Source organism: Typopeltis vanoorti, chromosome 25 (genome assembly GCF_054136105.1).
Source record: "Typopeltis vanoorti isolate ZY-2024b chromosome 25, IOZ_Tvanoo_1.0, whole genome shotgun sequence".
Classification (NCBI taxonomy): domain Eukaryota; kingdom Metazoa; phylum Arthropoda; class Arachnida; order Uropygi; family Thelyphonidae; genus Typopeltis; species Typopeltis vanoorti.
The window spans coordinates 46,760,411-46,777,464 of NC_143573.1; the positions used below are offsets into that span (position 1 = coordinate 46,760,411).

A 17,054-nucleotide genomic window follows, 5' to 3' on the forward strand; every position below is an offset into this window, starting at 1 on the left:
TTCTTGTTCGGCTAAGAAACAATATGGGATATAATATCCCTTAACTTAAAAAGTTCATGTTGCCGAATTGAAGCCTTTGGCTCTTCATTATAATTAATAACTAACTTTTTTCCCAAAATTAAAGCTAAAAAATCGTGTTGCGAGATACGTGCGGGAATTTTCGGAAACTAAAGTTTTCAGAAAAAAACTGAAAATGGTGTGACTTACCAAGAAGCTCCTACTCGCTATCACTACTTTTGGCATCGAGAACAGTTTCTTTGTGTGCATCGTCAAAGTCATCTACCCAAATAGCGTCATCTTCTTTCCCATTATTTCAAGCAAAAATTACCAGTAATTTACAAAGACTTGAGATATGTAGAGCAGCGAAAAACTGCATATGATTGGTGCAGTATTAACAAAAGATCGCGAGAACCAAAGACAAATTAGCATTTCAACAGTTGAGTTGAGTTGAAATGCTAATTCCCTTCAATCGAATTCCATAATATCTGAAACACATTCGCTATATATTTCTTAGTTTTAACACGTTAACGACGGGGATGGTGTCAAGCAAAACCATATGTTCCACCAGCAACATATGGTTTTGCTTGGTTATACAGCAGTTTCTGTTGGAGAGGGGATGTGATTCATTAGTTAGTGCCGTTTTATGCCAGTTGTCTCTAATTGCACTGTTTGTTGAAAAATATAATGACTCCTTTAATTATGCATAGCCAAAAATTGCCACATACCCCTAACGCCCTTTCGCATACCCCCGGGGGTACACATGCCACACTTTGAGAAACACTGCTCTATGGGTTTGTTGGTGGCCTAGGATGTAAAGTTGGACCTCTGACAATTATTGTTTCCCAAATTTTGGGAAGTTTTATGCATCCATATTTATTTAAATTCAGTTGATTTCTGAGTGCCGCTGCAGATTCTATAAACAGTCTTTCCTTTTTGAATTTACTATGGTGGAGCATGGTGGTTTCTTCCAGGAAATCCTGTGGGTTGTATCCAATACATGGTTTGCAAGGCCAGATTGATCATAGCCATGATTGCAGATGCATGATTTGGGTTCTTCTAAATGGATGATCACTGATTTACCTGTCTGTCTGAAATAAGCCAACTCAACTACATACACAACACATTCCTTTCCAATGGCTACAGTGATTACAGAATTAAAAAATAATCAGTTCCTCCCCATCCCTTGGCCATTACTTCAAAAGGATTTCAGAAATGTCATCACCATCCCCCAACATCCGTGGCACATCAGGAAAAATAGCCAGGCCTTTAAAAAAATTATAACCTCTACACAGCTTTTAAGCCCCAATAGGAACTTGCTACCCTTATCCGTTCTACCAATATGCATATTCTAAGAGACCCTGTTAAGGTCTCTTAGAGAACCACATAAGTCTATTTTCTAAAATAGACTGAAAATGACTAGGTTGCTTAAAATAAATGCAAAGAAGATTAAAGACAAGAGAAATCAATATGCTTTTGTCTGCATCAATTGTGGCTAATTCCATAGTCCAGTTCATTTGATAAGAGGAAAAATTCTGCCATTTCTATCTACACCTGGCAAACTCAACCAATTGAAAGAAGCTAACTCCTACATAATCCTTGATCTTTCTAAGTATTCTTCCAGCAAACAAGGGCATCATAAGATATAAAAATAAAAAATAAATAAAAAGAAGAAAATTTAAATTTTCTTTTCTTTTTTAATTTAAAATTTACCATTAATCTTTTACAATTCGATTTGTGTCTGGTTTTATATACACCTATATGATGTACTTCAGTTACAAGCTATGTATTAAGTAAATATTCAGGTAAAAATAATGATTAAAAAAATTAATTTTGATTTCTGCCAATTTTAGCAAATATGAAATTGGACAATGCCACTGATACAACCAGAACAGAACTGACCAAAAATTTATACCAAGAGAAGTTTATCTGTTAATCTTAAATTCTCATTATAGACTTATCATACTTACAATATGCAATATAAAGTTTATTGTTAAAAATTCCTTTTCCCTGAAAGAAGTACATTTAAAATCATGATGCAAGAACAAATTCTAAAATCATAAGAAAGGGAAATCTCTTTCCATTTTAATAATATATTATAAAATGGTTAACACATGTAAGGGAAATAAGGTAAGCCAGACTGCTATCTACAACTATGGGCAATATTGAATTTTTAATTTCTTGTCAAGTGACGGAAGGAAGGTTTCCTTCACTGGCAGGCACATCTGCCTGGATTCACACCACCTCCATCAAAAGACAGATATTGTTGAGAGTCTTGTTCAAAGAGTTCACATAATTTGTTATTCAGATTCCCTTCTATTAGAAAAATTCAATAAAAAAGTATCATGTTGGCATCTAATGGTCTTCTGAACAAATAGCATGATTTTTTTGCAAATACAATCTATACATTATTTTCAAACCAGCATGATAGTTATCTTCTTTCCTTCCAGTTACAAAGGATAACTTGCCACCTCTTTTAGGTGGCAGATGATCACTGCCCTGTGTGAGACCACTGCTCCACTTATTGGAGGCCTGAAGTGGCTTGAAAAAGTTCCATGTTTGGTCTCTAGAGCAGAGTTTTCAAATTATGTAATATATAAATTAAAAAATATATATAATTTATAAAAATAAAAATGGAAACAAATCCTTAGTCCACCCATGGTACAAAATGTACTATAGATTTGCAAATAATCATTTTGGGTGGGAGCAACAAAAAAAAAAATTCTTACCTGGTGTTTATCAAGTTCCTGACTTTACTACTTTGGACAGATTGGCTGTTCTGCTGAAATCAGTATCCAAGAAAACCAAGACTACATATAATTTTTAGAATCAGAGGGTTCTGGTTTTGTTTTTCATGCCAAACACAGAATTCAATGGAATCAAACAACGATTTTGTCTTACAGTAGATTTAAATTCAATCATCTATTTCTTGAAAGCTGTGAAACCCTGCATGATCTGCATGTTTATCTGAAAGTTTTTTTTTTTTTTAATGTTAACCTTGAATTACAGAAATATACCTTGATTCTTTGCAATTTTAATAGTGCTTTCTTCTGTTCACTCAGCTGTATCCAAGATGTGAGGAATTAATGCTATATAGCTTCTTCTTGTGTTTCATAATTTTAATGTTGTAACCTATCTTTTGGATTCTCCCTCAATAATGCTCATGTTACAATGAGCAAAATATATAGGAGTTCATATTAAATTCTAAGTTCCCTTAAATATGTCGACTGTTTCATAATATATTACTAAAATTGAATGAGATTTCCCTTTCAAGTTTTAACAATTACTGATGGAATAAAGATTTTATTGGTTTTAAAATTTGTTCTTGCATCATGCTAACCATTTTATACTACATTACTATGTCTACCACACGTTTCTAAAAACATCTAGTAACAGCTCTTTCAATTTTCATATTCATAAAGAATCCTAATGGATTATAAAAAAAAAGGAAATTTTATTCTAGGGGTTTGGTTATTTGAATGCACTAAAAATATATTGAAGGTGTCATTGGCCATACAGCCAAATAAGAAAGTACATTATTAACGTAGCATAGTCCAGAGGTTTTTAGTGGGGAGGAGCGTCGTACTTTTTCAAACGTTTCCATGAAATTTTTCAAGAATTTACTTTAAAAACTGAAAAGAACAGCTGTTTACCAAACTCAGATATATTCGTAACCAGACTTTCAAATAGTTATCTCTGTTATTACTATCTACAAAAAACCCAAACATACACACTAACAGATACATGAAAATTAATTTACACCACCATCCTGCACAAATGTATGTCATAATAAAACCAGTAGAGCTACTTGCTCAACTGACAAACACACTGCAAAAAGAATTAGAATAATAATTTCTCCAATAATTTACAATCCTAAAAGAATTAGATTGTTAACACTGCACCCAATATTAAACAAAGTATGAGACCTTATATTAAAGGCGTACCAGAAAAAAAATTAAAATATCAATAAATATCAATTATAAACTGCTATAGCCTGTTCCCTTATCAATTCTCAAAAAAAAAAGATGAAGTTCACCTATTATTAGTACCTGAAGTAGACTATTCTACAGAATACACTGCCAGTCTGAGCTCCTTATTATGAATGGTCGCACTCAAGATTTAATCTTGAGAGGGGGAGGGGGGGATATTGAGTTGAGTAGACAATTTGAGAATACACACTATACATTGCATATGCCCTATGACTGAGCATCTGCAGTGATCACCAATACATGATACCTGTGCTCTCCTCTGGCTCGGCTCAAGCAAACAAAGTAGCACTCAGTCCGCCCGAGCACTACTTCGTTCACCTTGTGTTCACAGCGGCTGTGATTCCCGAGAGCTATAGAATATTCCCACCTGATAATTTTAATTAGGAAAAGATTTCTGGAAAACTTTCCAGTGTTTTTTCATTTTTCTTTTGGGGAGGGCCCCTTCCTCATTATTTTTAACGGTATTAACAACACCACACAATTTTATCAACGAGATGTTTTACTAACTGCTTATATTTCGCTGAATTTCAACTCAGCATCATCAGAGCACAACACACTTGTACACGCGACAGTGGGTGCGTGAAACAATACAATTGCAATGAACAAAAGATCTAAAGTCCTATTTTTTGGCACCCTCTAATGAAAACAAAAAAAACAGCTATGCAGGAGTTTCTCTTAGGATAACAGTCTCCCAAATTTTTGGCAAATTAAGGCAACCGTATTTGTTAAGGTTGGGAGAATTCTTCAAAGCCACTGCTGACTCAAAAAATAATCTTTCAGATCTGTAACGACTTCCAAATAGCGTGAAGGAGTGTCCAAAGCATGGTCTGCCAGTCTTGACTTGCCATAGTAATAGTAGCAAATGTATTTTTCATGTTCTTCCAGGTGGATGTTAGCTGATCTTCCTGTTTGCCCATAATAGGCCAAGTCACAGTCACAGGGAACTTCATACACTCTTGGGTCTGCTAAAGGGTGAAGTTTATTCTTAGGTGAGCAGATAGAGTTGCCAGTTTAACATGAGGTTTGAAAGTGGTGCGAAGGCCATGTTTCATCAATACTTTGGCTATCTTTTCTGATGTACCTCTGACATAGGGAATAGAAATGGTCATGTTGTGTTCTTGTGTATTAGGGGAGGGCAGAGTAATGGGCCTATGTAGTATTTTATCTATTTTGTAGGGATTATAGCCATTGGCTAAGAATGTATGGCACAGATATTTGAGTTCTGTGCTCAGAGCTATATCGTTAGAACAAATGGCTCTGGCTCTGTGTGTAAGTGTTTTTAAAATGTCATATTGTTGGACTGGATGATGATGTGATTGTTTATGTAGGTATCTTCCTGTAAATGGAAAAAGATAGTGATCCATCTGAAAAGCAGGTGACTAATGTGTCAAGAAATGGTAAACAGTTATTAGATTCTTTTTCTACTGTGAAGTGGATTTTGGGGTGTTGGCTGCTTAGGTAGGTAACAAATGCATCCAAAGTGTCTTGTTGGGGCCAGATGGCAAACATATCATCTACATATCGTAACCACACTTGTGGCTTGTATGTGGCTGTGGTAAGTACTTTGTTTTCAAAGTGTTCCATGTAAAAATATGTTAACGGGGAGGGAGAGGGGTGAACCCATATGTCCCCCCTCTCTTATTTTTGAGGTCTTATCAGTGGGAGCCCGACCCAGAGGTGGTGATACTAAGGTGGAAGCAACGCAGAAGTCATATTTCCATATACGAGTTGCCAAAAGGTGTCACACCTTATTAAAATTCTCTGGATTAGAGATAGTTAATGGAAGTTTTTCCACTTGGTTATGCTACCAATTATATATTTGGTTTAATCCTTTATCCAAGTCCATCAACTATCTCTAATCCAGAGAATTTTAATAATAAGGTATGACACCTTTTGGCAATTCATATATGGAAATATGACTTCTACATTACTTCCACCTTAGTATCACCACCTCTGGGTCTGGCTCCCACTGATGAGACCTCAATAAAAGTCAAAACCGGTCTGGGTAGTGACCCTTCCCATAATGCATAGCATTATGTATAATGCTATGCATTATGGGAAGCACATAGCCATAAGGATATGTGCTTTGAATTATGGGATACTAAGGCAAGTGATGTGAAGTTATACCACCTTTACCACGAGTTGCCCCAGTCCTGAAATTACTTCAGGCGCAAACTTTGTTTGATTACATTTGGATAAAGGATTAAACCAAATATATAACTAGTAGCATAACTGAGTGGATAAACTTCCATAATTTTTATTGTATAATCATCACAAAGCTAAAAAATAAAATAAAAAATAAAATTTTTTTATTTCCTGCTATTTATTAGAATAGCATTGTTATATTACTATTAAATACCTGTAAAACAAAACTATGTTGCAAAATTAAAATTAAAGCATTAGAAATTAAAGTCAAAATTATTTTGCATGCGTGCAATATTTTATTTATTCCAAAGTTTGTAAAAAATTATATGGCAAAATAGCTTTATTGTTACGTTCATCAAAATGATGAACATAATAAAGCTGTTTTGCACTTTAAGTTGAGCAACTATGTCCTGACACCAGTTCCACAGTGTGGCAGTGAAGAAAGCACTTGCTGAGTAACAATATATTCATCATTATAATTAGAACAAATATAGATATATTTACTTGTTTTTTTTCTAGCATATCAGCTTTCCTCAAGATTTTCATTGCATATACATGACCAGTATCTTTCTTCTGTACAAGACGAACTTCTCCAAATGCTCCCCTACCAATAACTTTCAATGGTTCGAAGTCTTCTACACCAAGACGAGAGCGCTTTAATCTCAGGAATTCTGTTTCCTTCATGGCATGCTGTAACCTCTTTTCTTGTTTCTAATAAACAAAATATGGATTAGAATTTTTTTAAAATTAAATATGCATTCTAGTATTTCTCTAATTCATGTTCAGATGCTAAGACAAATCTAATATCTAGCTATATTACTTGTAAGCAGTTGAAAAAAAATCTGCACAACTTAGTAGTGCAACAAGTTATTCAACACTACAGATGGTGTTTGAAAAAATTCTGAAGCAAAATGCCAATGTTTTATTATTGTTTCTTTGTCCTAAGATATCTCTGAACAATAGCTTTAAGTTTAAAAGATTATACTGGAATTAGTCTCTAGTGTAGATGCAATGGATAGACATCATAGATAAATGTTACATGGATTTAACAGCATTCAAAGAGGTTTAAAGAAACTGTCTATGGAGCAGGCAAATTATTCAGATCCCCCCCCCACACACACCATACACACACCAATAAGTAAACAGAGTTAGGCAAATATTTTAAAATGAACTTCCAGTATTGGTTTTCAAAAATAATATAAGAGTGTTTCTTCTCTCTCTCTTCTATTATTATTTTTTATTTTTAATAATCAGCTTTGACCCTATACAACCCAAAGAGTTCATGACACTAGCATGGCAAAGTAGATAACAGCATTTTCTCTAATGGCACCAGATTTTCTAAAAATTATATTAGAAAAATGTGATAAAGTTTGGTTTATCAATAATAATAATCTAACCTAGTGATAATAGTCTAACCTAGTGATAAATAAATTTTCAACATCTTTCTCTAAATCCAGAGTAATTTTTACAAAAGGTGATAAACCTTTTGGCAACTCCCATAGGCACAGATGACTTGCTACTGCTTCTGCCTGGTATCTCCAGCTCTGGGCCTGGCTCCCACTGAAGAGACCTCAATAAAGGTCGAAACTAGTCTGGGTAGATGGCCAATCCCTTTAATGCATAACAGTATACATATCCACATAGGAAATGTGTTTTGCATTATGGGAGATACTGGGTTAGAAGTGCCTGGTAGCTTGCTCCACCTTTGCCACGAGTTGCCTTGGTGTTGCACTACTTACTGGATAAGATAGTACAACACTATATTTAGTCCTGAAGATATTTTCAGGCGCAAACTTTGTTTGCTCTCACTGGGATAAAGGATTAAACTAAATCTATTATAGTCTAACCTAGTGATAAATAAATTTTCAACTTGGTTTATCAATAATTAAATGAATATACAAAAGAAAGAAAGAGGGAGGGAGGAGAGGGAGAGAGAAAATATAACACAATATTAATAAGAGTAATATTTTATAGGCAGTATCTACTCATATTAGAATCTGAATCAGTACATTAAGTGTGATACAATTTTATAGTTGAAGAACAGAATGACAAGGGCATAATGCAAAAACTGATGTTATCATCAATACAATGGGCTCTTCTGAAAGCAAAGGTAAGACCATTAAAAATTAAAAACATTAATTTAGTTTAAAAACCTGCAATATAGAATTACTGATTGAGAAACATGGATCAATCCCCAGTAGCTGATTTTTTTTTCTATCAGCAATTAAAATTGAAGAACAAACAAGATGGTTTGATGTAAAATCAGGTGTAAGACAAGAGTATAAGGCAGTGGTTCTCAAACTTTTTACCTGTGAGCCCCACCTGACAAGAGATAAACACTGTCAGCCCCCTGCCGGTTTTATTTATCAAAATAGAAGTTATACTAAGTTTGACATTTTATTCAGTTTATTTTGTGTTTTCTACATACTATTTAACAGTTTTTGACACAAAATAATTAAAGTATCACAATATTAGGCCACAATAAAAATTAGTTTTAACACTTGCAATTAACCAAAATATGTATTGAAATGAAACAATATTTAACTAACAATTTCTCTGTAAAAATAATCAAACATTTAAATGTCAAAGTCTAATATGATGGATGAGTCTGCTTTTGAGAACAAAATTTATCAAAACATGGTATCATCAAAAGTTTTTCTTTCTGTATTTTTATTTGTTGATATTTTAAAAACTGATTTAGGGCAGTTTTAATTTTTATCTGTAGGAAAGTATGCCACCCCCTTTCAAGCTATTCAACCCCCCCACCCCCAGGAGGGTCGCACCCCACAGTTTGAGAACCATTGATGTAAGGAATTTGATTTTTTGCTTGGAGAGTGATAAATGAGGGGAATAAGCTGTCAGAGGCAGTTATAAGTGCTTTTGTCAGTGAACAACTTTAAAAAGAGATATGATATTCATTGTATGAGTGACAGGGTTGGTCCGAGAGTATCTGATGCCCCTAGGCAAAGAAAATTTAGGCGCCTCTATACATTGTCTCGCTATATATATTTTGTCATACTCACACAAGCACACATACACTTACACATGTGGCGCCCCTAGGCGATTGCTTAGGTTCACCTAATGGTAAAACCAGCCCTGATGAGTGATGGTTAGTATAGGCATTTTCATTCTTTCAATTAAATCAAAATCCAGCACATTCTAATTTTAAGTATAATGAGCTGATTACCATCACACATATATACAGTGTATTCCATCAGCAAAAGAAGTCATTAACACTAGTACAGATTTACAGATTCAGTCTTATTTTATGAGAAACCCTCAGATACTCTATACAATTATTAAAAAGATATACAGATTTAAAAAGTACTTGCCTGCTGTTCTGAAAGGCCCTCTTCTTTCATTGATTCTTCAAGTCTCTCATGTCTATATTTAATATATAAAAATATAAAATAAATGAATTAATAGAAACTGCTGTGCAAATATAACTGAGGCTTCAAAACTATATAAATTAAAAGAAGGATGCAGCTTATATTTTCAATGCACAAACCACAGTGCACTGAAAATATAAGCTGCATCATTCTACTTCCAACACAGAGACGAACTACATAAGGAAACCATGATACTTCAGAGGCTTTTCCTTCCTTTTTAAAGATGTTATTTTGAATACAAATAGCCACAGAATTGCTGGTCCAAATGTAAAATGTAAAGATATAAAATTAATGGTCAAAGTTAGGTAACTAGGAGGAATAATTGACTGAGTTTATCACCTAATATCAAATTTTCACTTTCTCATGGTGCATGCTGTTAGTAGGTGTCTTATCTTAAGAGGTATCTTAGCAGGTATATAATGGGGTAGCAATTTGAGATTTAGCCAACCAATATTCTGAATTAGCTTAAACCAGATGATGGTACTACAGGAGAGAAATGTTACTCGCTGGGGTATCACCAATTTAAATTAGACATGCACTGTTTTTTCAGGAAAACATTAAAGAGTAGCTACTGGAACAAACTGAAACTTGATATCAGCAGAATCCAAGATAGGTACCATCAACATCAAGTAACAATGAAAAAGAAGTTGAACTGACAGAAGAATTACAGAAGTATCACATAATTGGTATTACCAAAACAAAGAGGTCCAAATGTTATATTCAAGCAATGATACTGAGGGAAAGGAAGGAGTAGATATAGCATTCAATACTAAACAGAAAGATGATATGGAATGGCAGGCAATTTCAAGTAGAGTCATGTAGACAAATATCAGAATGAGAAATTGAAAAATATGACTTATTTGTGCCTATAGTCAAGGTTCTACTAAGGAAGAAGTGAAGAAATTTTGGGTCATCAGAGAAGGTAGCTGATATAAAGAAAAAGTTCATGCTTATTGAAGATATGCACAGAACAGAGTAGGAAATGAATAGCAGATGTATAGAAATGTCTGGGGAAACTTAAGGGCTAAGCCAATGGTGTGTAGCTGATGGATTTCCATTGAAGACAGGAACTAATCATTAATACCCTCTTCCAACACAAAGATATGCCTAAATTTACATGAGAGAGAAAACATAAGAAATGAGAGTCTCACTATGTTCTTGTTCATAGTGATATCCTCATGTTGGTTTAGGACACTAGAGTATATATACAAAGGATCTGAAATAGAATGAAATAGAGAGAGATTAATTGAAAATAAATATATATGTATAATATGTATGTTTAAAAAAAGAATCAAAGGTGAGCAGATTTCTAAGGTGAATTGTAGACTAAAATATACAAATATTATTCAAAGAAAAATGAAAGTTTGAAGACAAGAATCAAACATTGGACATTGAGTAACAGACCATGAAGAAAACATTGATGGAATCAGACAGAGAGGCATGTGATGCGAGGTTATCTGCAAAGATAGAAAAATCAGAACTTCAATGACAACTTTAAGAATGAGCATGTGCTTTGAAAGAATACAGAGAAAAATGTAAAAGAGCAAAGCAATATGTAAAAGTAGCTAAACAAAAGTCATGGGAAGACTGGTAAGAACACAAAAGATAAATATCAGGAAAGTGGCAAAATATTCTGGAGGTTATTTAAAAACAAAGAAGTAGAAGAAAGAGTACTATATAAGAGGAATTGTTATTTTTTGATAAACTGTCCTATGATAACCTGGAAATCAATTACAAAGGCACTATCTCCTTACTATACATTGGCAACATGTCAAGAGAGATGGCCCAATTATTAAAATATGTCAGTCAGAAGAGCCTTCAAAACACTTTAGAAAGCTACCTACATTCCACTAAAGACAGCATTCTATCCTTTAACAACAAGATCTCTTGTTCTTGCAGAAAGGTGTACATGGGTTGAACTGGGAGAAATTTCAAAATTCATAAAAAGCACACATAGGCAACACTGAAAATAAGAGAAGAGAGAAGCAGATTCATGACACACACACACATCCTTGCAGAACATCACACTATAGATCAGCAAGAAGTCTCTATGCCTTACTTAAAAACACTATTCAGAATGTTGAAGGAATCAGCTGAGGTAATTTGCTTGTAAAGCACATCAAAATAGAAATCAAGGAATTATACTTCATGACATCTGGAAGTCATTAATTAGTGTATGCAACATTCGAGACATCTGCTCTTCGAGACGACTTCACATGATGTGCCTAATGATACACAACTTCAGGCACATGACGTGCCTAATGATACCCAACTGAAGTGATGTGTATCATTGTGAGGTCTGTATATTGTTGTGTAAACCTTGCATGTGATTGTTGGCATAGCAGAGATCTCAAATGTTACATACACTAATTAATGACTTCCAGATGTCATGAAGTATAATTCCTTGGCTTCTTTTTAGTGTGCTTTGCAAGCAAATTGTTGTTGAATGCACATCAAGTATGGTTTGTTTAGAAATCTTCCTGAAGATGCTGTCAGGCAAAAAAGAAACAAAAAAGGACAGCAAAACATGTTAAAGTAACATTCAGTTTAAATTAGTAAAAATTCAAGTTTAATCCACTGGATTATTTACATAGGTGATAGAAGAGTAGCTCACATAAGTCAAACATTTACCACAGCTTTTAACGCTACAAACTACACCATGCTGCTGATTTACAATGTGACTGGCTCACAGAGAGTGTAGGAAGTTTGTAATATGGAGTAACAAATCATACTATATGCTTTTTCCAGTTGGATGTATGGGGGAGGGGGCAGACAGAATGAATCTAAAAGAAATGATGCACCATGTCTTACTGCAGATGCTATCACAAAATAGCTCAAGAAAAATGATAGGAAAAACATGACTGGCTTCAGAGTCCCAGAAATATGTGCAGGCCAGACCAGTGTCCAACCATACAGTGTACAGGGACTGACTGATGGTGATACTGAAAGATGCTCAAAAATACCTAATGGTATTTTTAACAGGTGAAGAGGCCAAGAAGAGAAATTTTCATTCCAGGCTCAAAAAATATTTGCTTTAAAAGTTTAGTGAATCCAAATAAAGTTCTTGTACCATCACCTTTATATAAAATTAGGTTTAATAATACATTACTTGGCATTAAATAAAAATGTGAATTTTGAGAGTTTATTTTTCACTTGGTTAGACTATAATAAATTTAGTTTAATCCTTTATCCAAGTGTGAGCAAACAAAGTTTGCACCTGAAAGTATCTTCAGGACTGAGCTAAGGTGGTGCAACACCAAGGCAACTCGTGGCAAAGGTGGAGATCACTCCTATCTCAGTATCTCCCATAATGCAAAGCACATCTCCTTGTGGATTATGTGTAATGCTATGCATTAAGACAAGGGCCACTACCCAGACCGGTTTCGACTTTTATTGAGTTCTCGTCAGTGGGAGCAAGGCCCAGTAGTGGAGACACCAAGGCAGAAGCAATGAGAGGTCATCCTCACCTATAGGAGTTAGCAAAAGGTGTACAACCTTATTATTAAATTACTCCAGATTCAGAGAAAGATGTTGAGAGTTTATTTTCCACTTGGTTAGACTATAAAAGTTTAGTTTAATCCTTCATCCAAGTGTGAGCAAACAAAGTTTGCGTCTGAAAGTATCTTCAGGACTGAGCTAAGGTGGTGCAACACCAAGGCAACTCATGGAGAAAGCTATCATCACTCCTATCTCAGTATCTCCCATAATGCAAAGCACATCTCCTTTCGGATATGTGTAATGCTATGCATTAAGGCAAGGGCCACTACCCAGACCTGTTTCAACCTTTATTGAGGTCTCGTCAGTGGGAGCCAGGCCCAGTAGTGGAGACACCAAGGCAGAAGCAATGAGAGATCATCCCCACCTATAGGAGTTAGCAAAATACTTCAGGGGCAAACTTTGTTTGCTCACACTTGGATAAAGGATTAAACTAAATTTATTATAAAAATGTGAATGTTTTAAGTATCTCTGATTTCTGAGTCATTCCAATGCCATCCTCAAAGAAGGTATATCTGTGAAGCCAGATGTAAGACAGCTGCAGATGAATGGTTACAATGACCACAAATAAATATTAGTTTCAAACGTCCAAGTAAAATTTTACAGGTGCAACAGTTCTTTATTTTAAAAGTAGAACAAAGCAGGCTCAAGAAATCTGAAAATAAGGTTGTAATATGAGCCTGGAAGTTCATTTATTACACTCACATTTAAGCATTTGCCTAATATTGGTTTGGTGAGCAAAAAAAGTAAGGTAAAAGATTTCACCAAAATGTAGCTGAGGTGATGAAGGTGACAAGGTGATGAAGTGATGTGTGAGCAATAATGAGAACAGTATATAAAAGTAACTAGTATGATAAGGAAAGTCTGGTGCTTATATGTTGACTATTCACAACTGTAGTTTAAGGAAATTATAGCACCAGCTAACATTAATCGATATAAATGTAATTAATATTTCCAATATCAGCAAAAGTCACATTGCCATCATCAGAGAACACAATATAATATGCTATGTCCATCTTCAGCTGTGTCCACATAGGTGCTACACTAAGTAGTACCTGTGTGGACACAGCTGAAGCACATCAATTGAGGGTAAGCAAGCTTAAAACCCTAAACAGTACAGATCCCCCAGCCCCCCCCAGTTGGCTAAAATGCTTGTCCTTGGTTGTTGAGCTGAAGTATGGAGGATGATAGCATCCCAAATTTGGGGAAATTTCATGCAACCAAATTCGTTGAGGTTTGGGTAGTTTCTTAAGGTAGAAGCAGATTCAAGGAAAAGTCTTTCATATTTATATTTACCGTGATGGAGTAGAGTGGCCTTCTTCCAAGTGTCCAAAGCATAGTCAAGCCCTAAGTGACTATAGTGTTGGAAACAGACAGTCCTTATATTCAGCAATTCTCATGTTGGCTGTCCTTCCTGTTTAGTCATAGTAGGATAGTTCACAAATGCAAGGGACCTGGTAACCACTTGATGGATCTAGGGACTGTGCTGGTCTTGGTGGAGTGGATATGGGATGCTAATTTTTTATATGGTCACATGGTATTTAGGAAGGGGAGACTTGCTATTTTCCTTTTCTGTGGTAAGTGTTTGTAAAGTGATTCTTTTAGGATTTTATATAGCTTTTCAGACATACCTTGGATATATGGAATGGTGATAGCTTTGGTGCAGTCACTGTTCTGGAGAGGGGAGAGGGTATTTGGTTTTGGGGTTTTAATATTTTTTGGATGTGATGGGAATTGTAGCTATTGACTAAGGTTTTGTGAATGTGGTTGAGTTCAGCTAAGTTTTAATAATCCCATATTATTAGAAGAGGAGGGGTGAGTGAAAGTATCTACCACTGTGTATTAGTTTTTCTATACACAGAGAATTCCAAGGATCCATTAGGCTGGTGTGTAATTAAAGTATTTAGGAAGGGGAGACTGTTGTTATTTTCTTTTTCTGTGGTGAATTGGATCCTGGGATGCCAACTGTTCACAAGATGTGTTAAAACAATGTTGAAAACATCCAGGATATGTGGCCAAATGGAGACCACATCATTATCAATAAAGCATAGCTATACAGTGGGTCTATGTCTTCAGAGTTTAAGGCAAAACTATCAGGAGGAAATTCAGCTTGAATGAAATCTAAAGTGTCTTTCAGCAGGACACTGGCAAACAGAGAGGAGACATTAAAACTGACCATAATGTCTATGTTGGAGCATATGGTTTTTTATACTGACTTTAAAGTGGGCTAAGTTTTTTTTTTTTTTTAATTTGTGAAGGGATGTTGCCAGTATACTGGAAAAGCACTCTTAGTTAAATGCTTGACTAATTCACATGTGGGTAAATCAATGGTACATTCTGTTTGTGGATTTTAGATGGTCCATATATCTGGGTCTGGAATTGTATAGTTTTAGTTTATTAGTAATTTCAAGGGGCCAGGAGGTGACCTTTTGACGGAGTCTTTGAAGTGACCTGATTTATGTATTGGTAGGATCATAGTCTAAGGGAAGATAGATTGAGTGATCTTTAAGAAAAAAGAGGCAAGTTTAACCACCTCACCGGCCATTATGGATCAAATACGAATACGCACACGCTTCGTATCCATCACATATTTCAATGTAATATCAATGGTATTAAAATTGTAATATGCACTTCGCATCCATGATAAACTCTACGTCTATAGACGTCTTGGCCGGTAGCATGGTTAATGTGTAATCATGATGGTTTAGAACTACTGTAGCATTCCCCTTATCAGATTTAGTAATTATTATTTTTATTGCAATACTTAATTTACAGTAATGCTTCATATTCCTTATAAGAGAGGTAACTTTTTAGGTGGTTTTGCTCGTGTCAATATATTGGCAACATCCAGTCTGATATTGTTAATAATATGAATAAGAAGACTATGAATCCCACATTTAATCTAAATCATAATTTCTTCTGTGGAAATTTTTTTTAGGTGCAAAGAGAGAGAGAGAGAGAGAGTATATGCTAACTGTTTTTGGCTTGAGGGTGAAGGAAGATAAGATAAGTTTATTGCAGTGTTTACTTGACATTGTTGAGACCTGAAAGCAGATTTTTTTTTAAAAGATTAACAAACTTGTTGTGTTGACTTTTTATTTTATTGAAATTCTTTGGAAACATTAGAAACATCTGAAAAAAATCATCCAAATGTCATTGTTTAGCGTTATGACAAGCTCCTCTTCTAGTAGACAAATATCTGCATCAAGGAAAGACTTTTCCTTGAATTTGCTTCTGCCTTAACAAACTACCCAAACCTCAACAAAATTTGGTTGCATGAAACTGCCCCAATTTTGGGAAATTCTCATTCTCTGCACTTCAGAGCAGAGAATGTGAGTTTAGCCAAGGATGCCCATACTTTAGCCCAGTAGGAAGCACTATTTAAGACTTTAGGCTTACTCTCAAATGGCAATGTGACTTTGATGAAATATTAGAAGTATTAATTTGATTTAATTTAGTTAATATTAGTTATGAAAAAAAAATACAGTTATGATAAGGAAAGCAAAATCAAGTAAAAGGAAACTAACTGAGCAGAATAAAGGAAATCCTTGGAAATACTTTCATTATGCAAAAAGTAAAAGGTGAAATGATTATATTATGGAAGACTAACTATACTGAATGCAGATAGCAGTAAAATGAGTAATAGATATCTTGTGAGTAGAGTTGTTTGCTAATGATGCAAAGTAGAAGGAATGACAAGAAGTGACTAACAATATCACTTCTGGATGACTTGAATTGAAAAGCATTATGGTCATGGAAGAACGAACATCAGTTTAATGGTGCCAAACATAACATTTTCCATTTTGGACAAAAGAGACTGAGAACCGAGCCACACTGGTAGGATTGAGCTTCAGGAGACCAAGAAAGGTTGGGATCCAAGTGTTAGAGTGAGCAGAAAGTTAAACTTCAGGATCATATTGTAATGATGCATTGATAACTACTACATATTGTAACAATGCAAATGATAACTACTACATTGAGAAGGACAGTAGATTACTAATAAAGAAGTTATTGTTCCTATTTTTAAGGAAGTAATCTA

At 34.8% G+C, this 17,054-nt stretch overlaps 1 protein-coding gene across 1 annotated transcript in view; it reads right to left on the reverse strand.

The window, feature by feature from the left end:
- LOC150092710 (serine/threonine-protein kinase tricornered-like) overlaps nucleotides 1–17,054 on the reverse strand; it is a 119,492-nt gene that overhangs the window by 52,953 nt on the left and 49,485 nt on the right. The window contains exons 3-4 of the mRNA XM_090414456.1: nucleotides 9,464–9,515; nucleotides 6,636–6,842 (exon numbers count right to left, since the gene is read on the reverse strand). Coding sequence (XP_090270582.1) covers nucleotides 6,636–6,842; nucleotides 9,464–9,515 — 259 coding nt within the window. The remainder of the gene's footprint in view (nucleotides 1–6,635; nucleotides 6,843–9,463; nucleotides 9,516–17,054) is intronic.